This window comes from Nestor notabilis, unplaced genomic scaffold (genome assembly GCF_000696875.1).
Source record: "Nestor notabilis isolate BGI_N333 unplaced genomic scaffold, ASM69687v1 scaffold7928, whole genome shotgun sequence".
In the NCBI taxonomy this organism is placed as follows: Eukaryota; Metazoa; Chordata; class Aves; order Psittaciformes; family Psittacidae; genus Nestor; species Nestor notabilis.
The window spans coordinates 29,552-45,677 of record NW_009938663.1 but is presented as its reverse complement, the minus strand read 5'-3'; the positions used below and the strand labels follow the sequence as shown (position 1 = coordinate 45,677).

Genomic DNA, 16,126 nt, shown 5'->3' with positions numbered 1-16,126 from the left:
CCCTACAGCTAATTGGACAGAATGATTGTTCCATTATGTTCCCAAGTGGCAGAAAACAGCTTCAAAGTGTAAATGAATCTGATTAGATGGCTTAATTGCAACAAAATAAGACTATATTTTATCTTTACATAATTAGAAATAATGGAAGTAACACTCCAACTATGTGATACTGATATTGCTGTGTTCTTTGACTTTTTTTTTTAGTTAAAGTTGTGAGTAACTTGCAGACTAGCTACAGAATAACTGATCATCACAGAAGTAAATATTGTGATACCTGGAAAGTCAGTGTTGAACAGAAGGAAATGTTGTTAGAGGATACTGAAACTTTAACTCTCCTTGGTAGTTATATATCAATGGAAAGGTTGGAGGGGGGATGTAATTGTTCAGCTTAGTCTAATACAGAACATTGGCCCTCGAAGTGACACCCAAATATTACAGGCAGTTGTTCTGTTGAGCTTGTCCACGTGTTCAGTTGTGTCACTTTTCGAAGGAATAAATAGGCTCTATTGGTATATTTCTTGAATGGTTGATTATAGTCCTGCAAACCCATCATGTGTTTAAAAGAATACTATTATTCTTTCTTTTCTAGGTCACCTTTACAAAGAGGAAGTTTGGATTAATGAAGAAGGCATATGAGTTGAGTGTACTCTGTGACTGTGAAATAGCACTCATCATTTTTAACAGCTCTAACAAACTCTTTCAGTATGCCAGCACTGATATGGACAAAGTTCTACTTAAATACACAGAATACAACGAGCCCCATGAAAGCCGAACCAACTCAGATATCGTTGAGGTAACAATATGAAAAGACACATCAGTTTTCTTATCTCCTTAACATTTTAAATGTAGAGCAATATAGAGTATTTTAAGATATTTTAACCAAATGTATTTAATAATTTGAAAACCTTGTCATAAAATGTGAGCTACTGCTGTTAGTCTGTTTTTTCTAAGGCAGTAAGTTGTCTTTACAGCCATGTTGTTTTCCCATCTGCCCTCCACCCCCTGCCAGTTTCTAGAAAATATGCTTGATTTCAACCACATTTGGCAATGGGAATAGAGGTGTGAAAGATGGTTGTTTTTCTGGGAGAGGGGGAAGCGTTCAGGGTTTTCATGGAAAACATCGACTGGATGGAGCATAAGGTCCAAAGAGTGCCCTCAGCCTGACAATTAGTGTTGGCTGCTTTTCTGAGGCAATAGCGACTTTACTAGTCAAATGCTGCACTCAGATCAAATCAGCTACTGCCTGTGCTGCTCCTTCTTCAGCCAAGAAGACAGCCCCGAAGTAAATATATGGAGCAAATGAACGTAATTGAATTTGTTGTCCAGTCACTCTGTATGTCAGTTAAACAGCAGTAGAACAATTACAGTTTCTGCAGTAGTAGAACAGCATGAATATACTTACTCAAAGGTATTGGTTTGCTCGACTTTTATTATGCTGGTGCTTTAAATAGTAACTCTTTCCAGTACATAATTGCTAAATTAGGTGCAGTAGAAATCAAGGATTTTCTTGGCAGTTGGAGCCTTTCTGCACTGTAACTGCATTTCAGATAAGTCATGTCTCCAGTAGTCCTGTAAATAGACCAAAACAGGTGGCTGACTTCAGTGTTTAATTTAAATTCTGAAGTTGTCTTCTGAACAAATGCTTTGCTTTTTAGGAATGATTTAGGAATAGTGATTAGCCTTGTATAGCTAAAGAGTTCATTGCCGAGGGGATCACAGGGTACAGGCTGGATAATAGCTGATCCTGTGAATAAGTTTTCAAGCAAAAATCTCATTGAAAAAGCTGAGAAAGGCAAATGCCTTGTATTTCTTTCTGAGAAGATTTCTCTGATAATTTGTCAGCTGCCTTATGTCAGTGTTGAGTATTAGTAAGAGTGATAATACAAAATATGAAGAGTTGAAGAAATATTACTAGGATTAGTATAAATAAGGGATAGCCACGGCAGAGTTAGGGAAAACCCAGTCCTTTCAAGATTTGCTTTTGATTGTGATAGACATGAATTTGAGATCGGGATGCAAGCAAGTCGAGTAGCCAGGCTGCTTTTTTATTCTGCATCTAAGGCCTCTTTGTGTTATGACCTGTGGTAGTAGTGCTTCGTTACAACATGGGGACTAAGAACCATAATCATTTCTACACAAGGCTGATGTAGATTTATTTCTTGATGGCTTTTTTTAGACAAGTGTCAAGCATTTGACCCCTGACAACTACATCAAAAGTGCATCTGTGGTTTCTCTTCTGGGGGAACATGCGAGGACCCATCTGCAGATTCTTTCTAATTTTCCTCTCTAGGCTTACTGTATTACACTAATGTGGGATTTGGGGCTTTACTGTCACTTTTTAAGCATCCTGTAATGTAGGAGTGCATCTCCCCATCTTTTCAGATTACCCTTTGGGCTCATTAGTCTCCTTGAAATATTTTTTGTGGGGGTTTTTTCTTCCTTCTTAGAAAAAAGTTCTATAGCTGGAAAGGGGAGTGTATATACATTTTTGCAGGGAAAGTATGTTCTTTAAGTTTATGGCTCTGTTCTGGGTGGGAAAATGAAATCAGGGTGAAATATTTACAAGCTCAATATATTTCAGGTAAATTGATGATTTTTCTCTGTTGGATTCCAGGAAAAAAAATTGTGTTCAGTATTTCAGAGAGATATTCCACAGTTTCATTTTTTGCAACTGATTCCATTTCAGATTTGCTCCACTTGTTTATTAACTTTGTGATCTATTAGCTATTGTTCTCTATGGAATTAGAGATATCATTCATGGTTGGGATCAGATGCTGTGCTTCCCAGTGTAAGTAAATAATGTCTATAATTTAGAAAAGCTTTCATTTTCATTATAAAATTATCTACTTTTTTGCTTCACAACAGAACTGGTTCAGGGGAGAGTATGATGTGCTTTGGAGTAGATGCAATTACATGTTCAGCACAAGTAGGGAGGAAAGATGAGATGGGGGGACTAAGACACCTGTGTTTAAGCAGTAGCAAGTTGCCAGAAGCTCACTGCTTCATGTAATGTCACTGTTGAGGGATGCTTGTGTGTGGTCGAGGTGAAGTTACAGCACCAGCATTTTGGAAAGAACAATGTAAAATGGCTTCTCTTTATCATGCTCACACAGAAATACTGTTTTAGCAATTAGAAGTTACAAAAAATACCCAGCTAAAAATCTGCCAAGTATATACTAAACCAGTTTAGAATAAGTAATTCCATTTTATGGAGTTACAGTTGATATATTTGTCTTAACATTTTAGTAATTCACTTGCCTCCTTGAATATGACAAGTGGTATTTATTGTGATGGAGGCTCACCGTGAGTCTACTCTTGACCCACTGTGGTCCTGATATGCAAGACAGGAAGGTCGTTTTGATTTGTGTTTTGCTGTGCTAGGAGGAAAGCTAATTCTACACAGCTCAGAAGCTGTATAAGGGAAGAAACAAATCTACTGTTACTTATTTTCAGTACTGGGTAGATGGCAATGTTGTAAATGATTAAGTGAAATCAATGAGACATCTTCCCCTTATAGTTCCCTCCTGTTCAATTTTGGCATAGGAATTGCTTTCACATGCCCAGAGCTTGGTATCTTCTGTTGCTGCTGGAACGTTTGTGTGAAAACATAGTAGGAGGGAGAGCACTGGCATCTTAAATGAATACAGGAATTTTTTTGGTACATGCCCTTATGTCTTTCACTGTACACGTTACTGTAGATGTGAATGCTCTGTTGCTGTCCTATACCTATTGGTTTCCATTTATTTTTTTTCCCCTTTTACGTGTTTTTTTTTGTTGGTCCCACTTTTAGTTTCTGTAAGTATTTCCTTGTCCTTCCCCCCCTTTTTTTCCCTATTCAGTTTCTAAACAGTTTACTTAACAATAAATTGTTGGCTTCTTTACCTCTTTCTTGCCACGGAAAGAAGTTTTAATACAAGTTTAGTTTTCTAACTATCAGTAGTATACTTGGGGATGGTCCTTTCCCTGCCATTTGGTACTTTTAAAATTAAGGGAGAAGATCTTGTAACACTTGGCCTGTAACCACTTTTAAAGGATGATTTGTGTGGCATTTTTGATCTGGGATTCAACCTTTGTGATCTTTGACTCTTTTGCTGTTTGAATCTGTTTCACAACATTGGGTAAGAAGAGGTGAATAGGGCAACCAGGTTTATTTGGAACACTTATAATCTTCAGAACCTACACAGGTCTGTGAGAAAATGCCCTTTCTTATCAGGATGAGGCACAATTGACCCCTTAATGGGGTTTTTAGATTAATTTCTGCATCCCCCTGAAACACACAAGGTGAACACAGCTAGTGTTGGTGAGGACAGTGAAACTTTGCTTACGATTGCTGATCTGACCTTCTAGTAAAAGGTTATTTACTCAGGAGGTGGTGAGTGTAATTTTCCTTCAAGCCTCATGAAAGGAAAAATGCTTATCTTCTGCTGAAATTAAAAAATAAGCTTTTAAATATGAATTCAGAAACAGAAATTATCATTAAAAAAAAGTTTTGATGTTTCTTCCTCTTGGAGAATATGGTCCTTTTCACATCAGGTGAGAGGGTTTGTTCTGCAGCATGGTAAGTTTTTATTAGTCTTATTTCTTCATAGGTATTTGAGGAAAAGCCAGTGCTTTTGGACAGGTCAGGTGGAACATACAGGAATATTGGAAAAAGTGAGGTTCTCATCCAGTGTGTGCTTTGACTTCTTGAAATATTAGGGATCCTGTATTTGGTTTTACAAAGCTGTGCTGGCACAGCTGAAGATTGATAAGCTGAAGTACTGTCTGTGATTTGAAGGACTTGCCGTAGGTGTTGCAGCATTTGATACTTAAATGCTCGTGGCACTTTTTTCTGTAACACGTTATTCTTGGCAAGTGATTATTTTTCCTGAAGAAAGAAGCAGAGTACTTCTGTAGAGTAAAATGGGAGGAATGTCAGGTTTTATCAGGATTCTGTATCCATCTGGTCAACAAAATGTTTTAATGTATAAAAGACAATTTGAGACTGTGACCGTTCTTTCTTCATGAGCAAGTACTTGTGCTCAACCCTCTGCAGTGTAGGGCGTGTTAAGATTATTACAGGTTATCTACAAGGTAACACTTCCATGGTGGGTCCTTCTGTCCCTCAGAGGGCCTCAAAAAGCAGCAGTTCAGTTGTTCCCTTTCTTCCAGCCTCAGTCTTCCTGGGAGTCAAAGGCTGAAGACAGGCTCTTCTTGCCTGTTTAGCTCAACTTCCTACCTCTTTTCTATGTTTTGATGTTCCTTGAGTGATACAGCAAGCCAGGATTTATTTCACCTACACTTGGCCCTGGGTGGGTTGTGCATGTTCTATCATATCACCTCATTAAAGTGAAGTGATTTGATTTTTAGGAGCCTGTCTAAAATATGACCTACTTTGCTGGTTGGCATCTGTGCCCATGAGAATTTCAGATAGCTGTCAGTTAATAAGCCTCTTCTGCAGTGTATAGTTTAATGCTGTCTTCAGCATAGTATGATGTGCTGTATAAGGCTTAGGTTATACCCCAAATACTGACAGTTGTCCTTGAAATATGCAATAATCTGTAATAAAAACAGTAACTAAAAAGTGCAAAGAATAAATCCTAAACTATATCAAGTAACTACTGTAAACATACTCTTGTGAAAAGGCTGATATATTGGAATAATCATAATTGTTTCTTGATGAAAGCTACAGCAAGTGATTTGGATGTTTGTATTAAATCTCTTAACTTGGGGAATGGTGACTCTAATAGGAAGTAATGTTTGTCATGGTTTGGTGTGATAGTAGTCATGTCATGGTTTTGACAGGAGCAAGACTAAAACCAGGTAAATGTACCTGCTGCTAGTTACAGTAGCATAAATAAGCCAGTTTAATGTTAGAGAAGCTTAATTTAATGCATCATCTTGCATTAAAATACCAAACAAACACTCTATTTCTCTGCCTTTTCACAAAATTCTAATGAAGAGCAGTTGTAGGGACAATACATGTTCTTTACTCATAGACATACACAGTCTCAGAGATACAATTGTCAGAGCATAGCTTTGAGTAAGCATGCAGAGCTCATCTGCACATGCAGAGCCTGCAGCATAAAGAAGCAGATGCATCTCCACAGCCAGATGGAGCATATGCCAAGAGACAAGTGTAACAGTGTAGGGAGCATAAACAGCAAAGTTGGTGTTGAAACACTGTGTTTATAAACCAAAAGCTTTTTGGTTTTGTTTTTTATCTCGTTTTCTCCACCTCCCCAGCATTGCTTCTTTTCCAGGCTATGGATTACCAGCGTGTGCTTTGAACTGTATGTACAGTATAGTAGCTTTCTAACCATGGGATGTTACAGGATTTCTGTAGCACTTTAATTGGTTCATACCTGCTTTTTTTTTTTTTTTTTTTTTTGAAATTTGGGTGAACTTCATATGAAACTGAGGAACTGGTAATTGTATCTCAATATATATGGATGCACACATATGGAATTAGGTGAGAAAGACATTCAGTTAAATGATCCTATTTTCATTCCTGGTGTATCCAGTCTAGATATGCATTTGGCAAGCAACTTAGGCTCTGTATTTTGCCTTTCAAAGCTAAAAAGTAATCTGATGGAAATTGGATCACATCCTTCAAAAATAAACTACTTTGAAATGTTTCATAAGAGAAGTTGCATGGTAAGTTTTAAACACATTAGTAAAAAGGAGGAGTCCTACAATCAGCCTCAGTTGAAAATGAAAACTGATATTTAATGTAGGTGACTAAAATCTCCACATTTCCATGAAGTATCAACACAACTTCTTAGAATTGAGACGGTGCTTATTGAGAGGCAATAGCATGAATGTGGATGGTTAGACACGCACACGAGACTGTAAGAAAGTTGGCAATGCTGATAGCTAAAGTTTTGCATTCCTTCATACTTGGTAGATGGAGAATTGCCAGAAGTGGGCTAGGCTTCCTGGGGAAAAATGAAATAAAAAGGCAAAAAAAAAAAAGCTTTGGGCTGAGAGAATACGTATGAGCACTGCAAATAGTATTATCATGTGTTTTTGTTATTTGACCACTTGCTTTGATCTCCAAATAGCATGGACCGCACTATGAAATAAGTGGTACACATTTAAAGGAAGGAAGAAGCTTAAAAATGGTTTCAGTGAAGTAAGGAAATGACTTTGTAATCTGCTCATGATGCTGAGAAAATGTAGGCGTTATTGGACTTGATTTGCTAAATGATTATGTAAATGTAATTATACTGCATATAACATTTGAAATAATTTGAGACAGCACACAAATGCCTTTGAGACATGTTAAGGAGGTGATTGAGGAGGATTTATGTACAGTTAAGGACTAAAATCTCACTTTCAGCTTACCTTAAAAAAGAAAATGCATAAAAGCTGAAGTGGTCTTGTGTATAATTCATCAACAAGTACAATATATATAAATATATATGTGTGTGTATGTAGATATGTGTGTGTGGTTTTTTTCCTAGTAGAAGTGTTTACTATAAACCTGACTTGTAAACAGGTCACGCTTTGGGGTTTTATTTCCCGCTCATGGTTTGGGAAGAAACAGCTTCCTTGGGAAGTTTAAAATGTGGGCAAGGTAGCAATTACTTATTTTGAATACAGTGACAGAAGACACCTGGGTATATATTGTGCTGAGCAGAACACTTACCCTCGTAATGGTGTCTGTCTTTTCTCTCCTCCCTTTTCTTTTTAACAACACTTAATCCCTAAAGTCATTTTTTGAGCTGTTTACTGTTAACATTAATTTTTCCATATTCTGTATTCGGTGATACTGTTCTACGTGAAAATACTCTTTTAATTCTTTGGCTTTGCTGAAATTGCTTTGGGCATACTGGTGACTAATGACAGATTGTTGGTGACTTTAAGAAACTGACAGTGCTGGAAAAAAGTTTTTGTTCCTAGTTAATGTCATTTCGCATTCGTTCATTTCAGACACATAACGAATTGCCAGAAATAGGATAGGCTTAATTTTATTTTAACAGCTTTGGTTAGCCTGCAAATAATCTAAAGCCCCACTTCCTTTGTGTCTAAGTCAGTGATTAAATTTAGTGGTTTAGGGTTAAGAATACTAGATTTACCTCTTAAAACAGTGCTGGTGTGTTCAACTTACTGGTATTCTGAATTTTGATGAATTCTAGCTTTAGTCACTAATTAAATCATATATATACATATATACACACACACATATATCTCAGAAGTTTGCCTAGAATCCATCTTATAATATGTTTCTGAAGCTTTTTGCTAATAATGGTGATACTTAACTGTTGTACTGCCACTAGTAATTTTATGTAGTTCCTGTTCAGGTTGCTTGCTGTTCCATGACAGTCCTATGGCAGTTATAGTTGTGAGATTATCTTAAAGCTGTGAAATATTTCCTGTGGTACTCTCTTGATTTTTTTTTTTTTTTTTTTTCCCTAATAAATTAACAGAAAAACTAATCACTTAACTGATGAACAAGAGCTTACTTGGCTGTACATCAGTAGAATCTCAAATTGAATCAGATGGCTCTTCAGGAGCTTATGTTGCTGTGAGGACCAGAATCTTAAGTCAATGTCAAACACTAATAGAGAGCCTTTACATGGTGTGTCTGCTGAAAACTCTGCAGGAGCAACCCTGCAATAGATGATGCAGATGTATTTTAAGAACCAAGATAACTTTGTATTTCATCTAGAAGAAACACCAAGAGTTTGAGCTGATCATATTATGCATGGTTTTGTCTTTGAGAATTTTCCCCCCAGTTTATGTTAATAGCTCTTCAAAGGGGAATGAATAAAGTTATAGATCCAAATATCATTAGTAAAAAGACAATACCTAAATCTTTCCTGTCCTCATGATAAACTGTCAGTGTTTGGACCTGGTTGTCTTAATGAAATGGTTAATTGTCCTGTGAGCTGGATGCTCGGCCAGTGTTTTAAATCCTGTTCATAGACCAGAGATAATTTCTTCCCTTCTTCCACCACCTTCTTAGTTACCTGCTGAGAAAATGTAACTGAGACACTAAACTTTCTCCCTCCTTCTGCTTTCTGTCTCCATCAAACACTGTTAACTTTTTTCCTAAATTTGACATGGAACCCAAAATTACAATAAATAGATGCAGCTTAATGGATATAGTAAAGGAATTTTACTAGTAAGTCATAGTCTAGAAGAAGCAAGTTCTGAGCAGAGTTGGAGCAGTGCATGTTGGGGCATTTAGATAGCAATCTTTCTGAGCACAGATAACAGTCGTCTTTAAACAGTTTAAGGCCTGGCTTGATTTAGTTCCTGTCACTACCTGTGTGTGTAGCCTCAAGCTACTCATAATCAGTAAAGTTCCCAGAGATGTGCTTTAGTTCTTAGAACAGTTCTGAATGTGGCAGACTTGACTGTGGGCATGACTGTTCAGCATCCTGGCCTGTCAGTCAGCGGTATAAGCCTCTCTGTAATCCTAGAGCATAGGCTATATCTAAACAGAAAATAGTACTATTTAGAAGTTCTTCCCTCAGTTTCTGGTGGACATGTGAGTTGTTAATATTTCCATTTGGATTATGCAAGAAGTGTTTCATTGAACTCCAGACACACCAGCCATTGAAGATACAAGTAGCTAACAATGCTAATGAATATAATGAATATTTTGGATTCTAATTACATAATGATAACTACTTCTAGTTTGTATGATTTTTGTCCTTGCAGTGTGCGCTAGCTTGGTATAATTGGAATAAATAATAATATTCGGCAGCCCACAGCGGTAAGAGCAAAACTTGTTTTAACTCTACCCATGTGACGTACCTGGAATGAGGCTTGAATAAAGGGAACTCTTTGCTTTTGCTCAGTTTACCAAAGAAAACGTAGGTTGTTGTGCTTTTGAAGGAGGCCTTACAATGTAAAATTTGCCATTAGGTGGAATCTCTAGCATTTATATATTTATGTATACATTTATTTATTTATTTATTAGGGTATGGCTATTGTAAGTATTCCTCATGTGTTTCCTATGGAAACTATCCTTGACTTTAGTTTATGTTGCAAATTAGCAGATAGTACCATATTTACTCCACCGTTCCATACAAATCTTTATTAAACTACCAACTTTGAACTCCAGAAACTGAAATGTGTCATGTCCTAGACATTCGTAGAATAACGATACACTTTCAAGTGGAGTAATTAAGTGTTTTGAGAGATTCTTCAAGGATCTATCTTGCATCTGGGAGTCTGTGACACATGAGGGTTTGTGGGAGTGATTCCTAAATCCTACGCCTCTTCCTTGCCATCCTTGCAAAGGAGGATTAAGGCTCCATGTTTATATGTATGTTTGTAGTACAGATTCGGATAATACATTCCAAGGAATCAAAACTTAAGCAGCTATTTTTAAAACATTGCATATAGCTTGTATTCTTGGTGATTAACACATACCTCTCATTTTCTTTGGAGACTATTTTTAGTGTTTATTTAAATAGGTGCTGCCGGTCAGCTACATAAAAAGTGATTTTCCTCTGATCTGAAGTCTTGTATTTATTTCCCAGCTGTGCAAGTGATGTTTTTCCAACTGATTCAGCAGTGTATTTGGAGAATGTTTTTTATTGTTGAATTTTCTAGGGCAGACACACAAAGTCAGTTCTCTCACCCACTGCTTGGGAAATGCATATCAAAGATCTGGGTCTGGATAGATTGCGTTAAGTAGGATCGAAAAATTGACTCCAAGAAAATCTGTAACAGCTCACTGCTTGCTAATGCTGGAGTTCATGCAGGCAGTCACACAAAGACATGATTATTTACTTGTGTTAACAAGTTCTTCAAGCTGTGCTGGTCTCAAGTTATTCTACAGCCCTCATGTTCCTGCAGAATTTGGTGCTTTTGAAATTCTGCATTGACAGAAGAGTATATTTTTACTTTGCAATTTCAAAGTGAGGACCATGGCATCTGTTAATCAAGAGTGAGTGACTTTCCACAAGCTGTGGATGGTAAGAATAGACCCCAGAACAATGCATTTCCTGGAACTACAGTAAGGTAAATAACTGTTCTTTCTGATGATACTCTTCATTTTAGTGGAGAGTTAATGTAACCTCAGCTTTTGACATTCAAGCTCATGGGCTTGGTAGTGTCTTCAGCTGTCAACCCTGCCAGTCTGCCATGGATTAACCTCCTTGCAGAAAGGACAGCAGAAGTGCTAGCTTCTTGATCATTGCTGTTTATCAACCAGTGTTTTAGCATGAACTGTCAAAAAGGAGAGAACATGTCACCTATAGGATGCTTCACTCCTAAGTGCCTTTTGGACCTCAGCCTGTTTACATGCTGTGCTTCAGTTGAGAAGTGTCTAAAACTTTGCTTTATAATCTTAATGTTTGGCTCCTAAACTGGTGGTGCTTCAGCAACAGGGCACTGAGGGAGTCTCTAGCTCCTAAGGAAAAATGGCCCAGATTTTCATACTGTCATAAAACCTCCCAGTCATGTAACCGACGTGTGGGTGTGATGAGATACGCCTCATCATATGATGGAGATTGTGGTTTGTTCATTGCCAGTGTTTTACCACAAGTAGGCTGTAACATTCTCAACACTCATCTGAACAAAGGACTTGATGTTGATGCTTTCACCTGGTGGGTTTTGCATAGTAACTGTTCTGTCACCAGGATAAAGTCAGTACCTACGCTGGTAGTTTTTGTGGTGCAGACCATTCTTGTTCTTCATACTACTTACAAATAAATACACAGACAGTGTTGATGTCTTTCTGTGATTTACCAGTGATAGTTATTGCATCTTGTTAATGTCACATTAGTGATGTTAAATTTCATGTGGGACCTTAATGCCTGCAATTTAGAATACAGACTATGGAATGCTAGTTTAGTTAAATCTGGAGTAGTGTGCGTTTTAATATTTAAATTACGGTTTAATGGAATTATTTCTTAGTTACTTTCAACAGGAAGTGAAAAATACACTTTAAAAATGCAAAACTAATTGAGAATATTGTGGAGATTCTTTAGATCAAAGCCCTTCTAGCTGTGACAAACTGAAGACATTTAAAGCCCTGCTCTTTTTTTGCATTAACTTAGAACTCAGTACTTGCTGAATATAGTGACTTGTTAAAAAGAAAAAACCCCAAGCATGGCAGAGCCAGTCTTTATCCAATGCTAACGTGAATTACATATGATAGAGTAGAGCTTACTCATATTTTACTGTCCCTGGTTCCTGTCCAGTCTTTTCTCTATTCCTTTCCAGGTTCTACCTCTGATTTCACATCCCCTTTTTGGGTTAGCTAAAGGCAGTCTTCAAAGAGGTGCTTTGGCTTTTGAATAATTCACTCGAAGTGAAGGTTATGCAAGGAAAAACATGTTCCTTATATTCCTTTGACATGTAACTGAAAGTTCAGTATTCGAAACATGAGTTGTGACATACTTATTACAGCTTTGTGTCTTGAAGCCCTACATTCTAATTATTTTAATTCAGTAAAAATAAAGATGTATCTGCTTGTACCCTACTTCTTTATTTCTGGAGAAGCTCTCTGCTTCCTGCTGTACATACTTAGCTTGGTGTTTTCAAGTGCCTCCTTTCAGTTGTATTCTTCAGCTTATTTTTGAGGGGTTTCTTTATTTTTTGTCAATATTCTGTAGTAATATTCTGAACTGGGGTAATGCTTGTGTGTGTGTGTGCACATCACGTGTTCAGAGCACATGCGTGTGCCTGCACGTATTGTCTATACAGCTGGACACCTTTTAGCAGAAACACAATGGCAGTTCCATACCAATATTAAAGGTAGTTGAAACTTGTTCTGGTAGACATTAGTGGAGCCTGGTTCCCATAATCTTACGTGGGTATGGTATTTTAACAATTACCTAAATCCTTAGAATCCACTAAACATTTTCTTTGGGAATAGTTGCTATTTGTGTTGTAAGTACTGTTTTGATAACAACACGTTATCTTGAGTACCAAGGCTTTGAAATAGTTTCTGTTATCCTTTCCAATTTTCAAGCTGTAAGGAGAAATCCAGGACAAGAAGAGTTTGAAATGGCACTACTGCATAGGCAGGTAGACCAAAAGAAACTCTTTTTATATCATTGAATTGTAATTAGAGTTTAGAAAATTTTTCTTGGCAAACTATGAGTAGGAGATAATATTTTTACTAAAGAACTTCTAAAAGATTATGAAGGATATTATGCAGATGGGTTGCTACTCTTGGAAACTTTTCATGTTCCATATGGCTTATCTGCGATATACTGTTGCTGAAAGGAGGCATTCAGTCGGCTACTGCTGTTGCTGATTTATATTTTAACCATTGCAAGTATGTGAAGAAGTATATATGGGAGGAGATGTATCTACATATCTATGTTGTCACAGTAAGGATTAAAAAAAGCACTTATGTACCATAAAATAAATCTTTGAACATTTTAACATAGATGGTTATGTTAAAACATGCTTTGCTTTAGTGCTAGTTTTGTTTGTTGTAGCCTGCTTTCCCTGAAAAGACTACAAAATGTGTTTAATTTGTATGCTAAGGAATAGTTTCTGCTTCCTGAAGATGAACATTGATCTACCTTTGTTTTTAATAAAAAGATTGAATGAGATCCACCTAGGCAATATAGTGCTCTTAAATAGGAAAGATGGTACTTTCTATAAAGCAGGTAAAATGAAATCCTGTTCAGTGATGTAAAACTTAATAATCTAGTAAGTTGTACAGAGAGTGAAACAAAGACAAATGCATCAAATGTCAGACTTCGGGAGCTTGGCTTAGCTTCCACTGTGGAAACAGTATTATCAGTGCTAATGGATTACTGCTTGTTTTATGTCTTGAGCAGTTCATTTAGGAATGAGCAATCCAGCTTGTTTGTAGGTCAGCAACTGCATTATAAAGTCCACACTTTACAGTTACTCCTCTAAAATCACAGCTACAAGTAAGCAGCTTCCCTTCCTATACCTTCTAGTGTGTTGTGTAATATTCTGGGGGTGAAGAGTGGATGTTAAATCCCACAAAATTGTTATTCTTAAATAATTGCTTGTGGTTTAATTAAAATAATGTTTCACAGCAAAGATGCTTCAAGCTAGAATTTAAGCTCCATACCATATCATGTCTAAAAACCTTTTGTATGTGTTATTTTATATAAATGCGGGTTTGAATCCTGAGTGCCATCTTTATCATATCTTGGAGGAATTTGACAGCTAGCTTTCATGTTTGGCAAGCCAGGGATACATGTTAAAATTTGCCAGATACTGGAAGTGCTCCAACATTTGAAACAAGACAGTGTCTTTTCTTAGAGTGATATGTAACAGGGACACTGATAAAATTTCAAATCATGAGCATTTTTCATCTGTAAATGATGAATACTTTTGTCTAAAACTGAACACAGAGCACTGCTTAAAGGGTTCTTCCTTGGATTTTGTGGATTAGTGCTAGGCATATATGGTTTTTGTTTGTAAAATTCTGGAATAAATAATTAATCCCAAAACCCTCCTTTTTCCCTCTGAACATACTGTAATATTGGGTGAAGAAATAGACTCAGAGCAAACTGTGTGAAAGTACTGTGCTCAGAATTGGTGTCTAGATATTTTTGTATAGTGCCAATTATTTACCTTAGAAATACCACTAGTAAGTGAGCACAAGTATGGAAAATTATTTAAGCAAGGTAGAGTGTGTAAATTTTTCATATTTGATTTAGTATACATTGTTTTGGTTGGGGAGCCTACTGCCAAGATTGCTGAACCCTTGCTCTTTAAGGAGTTAAGCTCTCCAAGTTGCTTAGCTTGTGGAAATGTCTGTCATAATCGAATTTGACCTCCTATGCATTTCACCGAAGTCTTAAAAGCTGGGCACCACTCTGCTTTACTGGGCTGGTTTGGGGTGTATGTGTTTGTGGCTATAATTAGAATGTGAAATTCTAACTGATACCTTAGCAAAATGTAACTGAAAATGTGTTGGAAATACTGAAAGGAATGGTATTAGGGCTAAACTTAAGTAGCCTTTGAATTCAAAGGAAAGGAAAACAGCTTCATAATGAAATTTGCAGGTGTTTCAGTGGTTGAAGTTGAGAATATTAAGAGAACCTGAGGAAAACTTACAAAACTTGTAAACATCACATCAAATAATCCAGTACATCTAACTATGAAAAAAGAAATGGAAGCCTACAGGGATGAGCTTCAAACACAGAACACTGTTACCGAGTTGAATTACATGGGTTTTTCTCTGGCTGTTCACTTTTGATGGCTACGTTGCAGTTCAGATTCAACCCTGCTTGTATTTTAGACAGTGGTGAAATTCATACAGTACTGCAGGGTCAAGGTCTGACTTTGCAGAACCATGTTGTTAGTTCAGAACAAAGAAACAGAAACGAGGATACTTCTGAAGCCAAACTGACCTGCAGGAAGTTTAAAAACTATAAATAGCTTTGAGTGACTAAAAATACATCTTGGATGTCTGAATGTGTTTTGTACATAATAGGAGAGAAATTACTTACGTAGAGGATGATACACCTTAGTATTGTTTAGGATGATAAAAGTGAAGTATTTTGTGCTATAAAAGAAGAAAAATCCAGCCTGGTTTTAGGCTCAGCTTCTTGGCAATAACATGTAACAGGAAGCAAATAATAAAGCAATTGTCGTGCTTTCAGCATGACTTTTTGCTGTATGTGAAACCTCTAGTGAAGCATGTAGTTCTTGCCAGCTGAAGTATCTCTGCTGTGGGAAGGGAGCTGAACTGCATTAAAGGAATGTGCCGTTTTCTCTCACTGGTGTCACATAATAAGTATGAAAACTGGGTGGGAGTCTGGTGCTGTGACTACTGTATTTGTCCTTAATTTTGTGAGTATCTCAGAAAGGAGGTGCAGCTTTAAGTAGGATGTGATTATCAGCAGTGGCTGAGACAGTGGCTTGCTGCTGCCAGAGAGGACAGGCCATTCCTTCTGCCTGCTTTCTATCTGTGGTGCTCAGGCCATCCATTAGAAAACCACCTTGTTACTGCTACAGCTGAAAACAAACCCAGCAAAAACAAGTTAAAGAATGGCCAAGGAGAATTTTCTGTCCCCTTAATGAAGAAAAAATGACTTATTGCTGTCTCGAGCAAACATCAGAGCAGGCATAAGGGTGGTCTCCAGGATCCTGCACTTTGTGTGGCAGCAAGTTGTTACTGTCAGTCAGCTTGTCAAACTGCTCCCACGGAGATTGCAGCAGTTCCCTTAAAGCAGGGTGA

At 37.2% G+C, this 16,126-nt stretch overlaps 1 protein-coding gene across 1 annotated transcript in view; it reads left to right on the top strand.

Moving 5' to 3' along the window:
* The window catches only part of MEF2A (myocyte enhancer factor 2A), a gene marked incomplete at its 3' end in the record, with an annotated part of 50,886 nt that overhangs the window by 5,213 nt on the left and 29,547 nt on the right, over positions 1 to 16,126 (top strand). Inside the window, exon 2 of the mRNA XM_010019447.1 lies at positions 590 to 793. Coding sequence (XP_010017749.1) covers positions 590 to 793 — 204 coding nt within the window. The remainder of the gene's footprint in view (positions 1 to 589; positions 794 to 16,126) is intronic.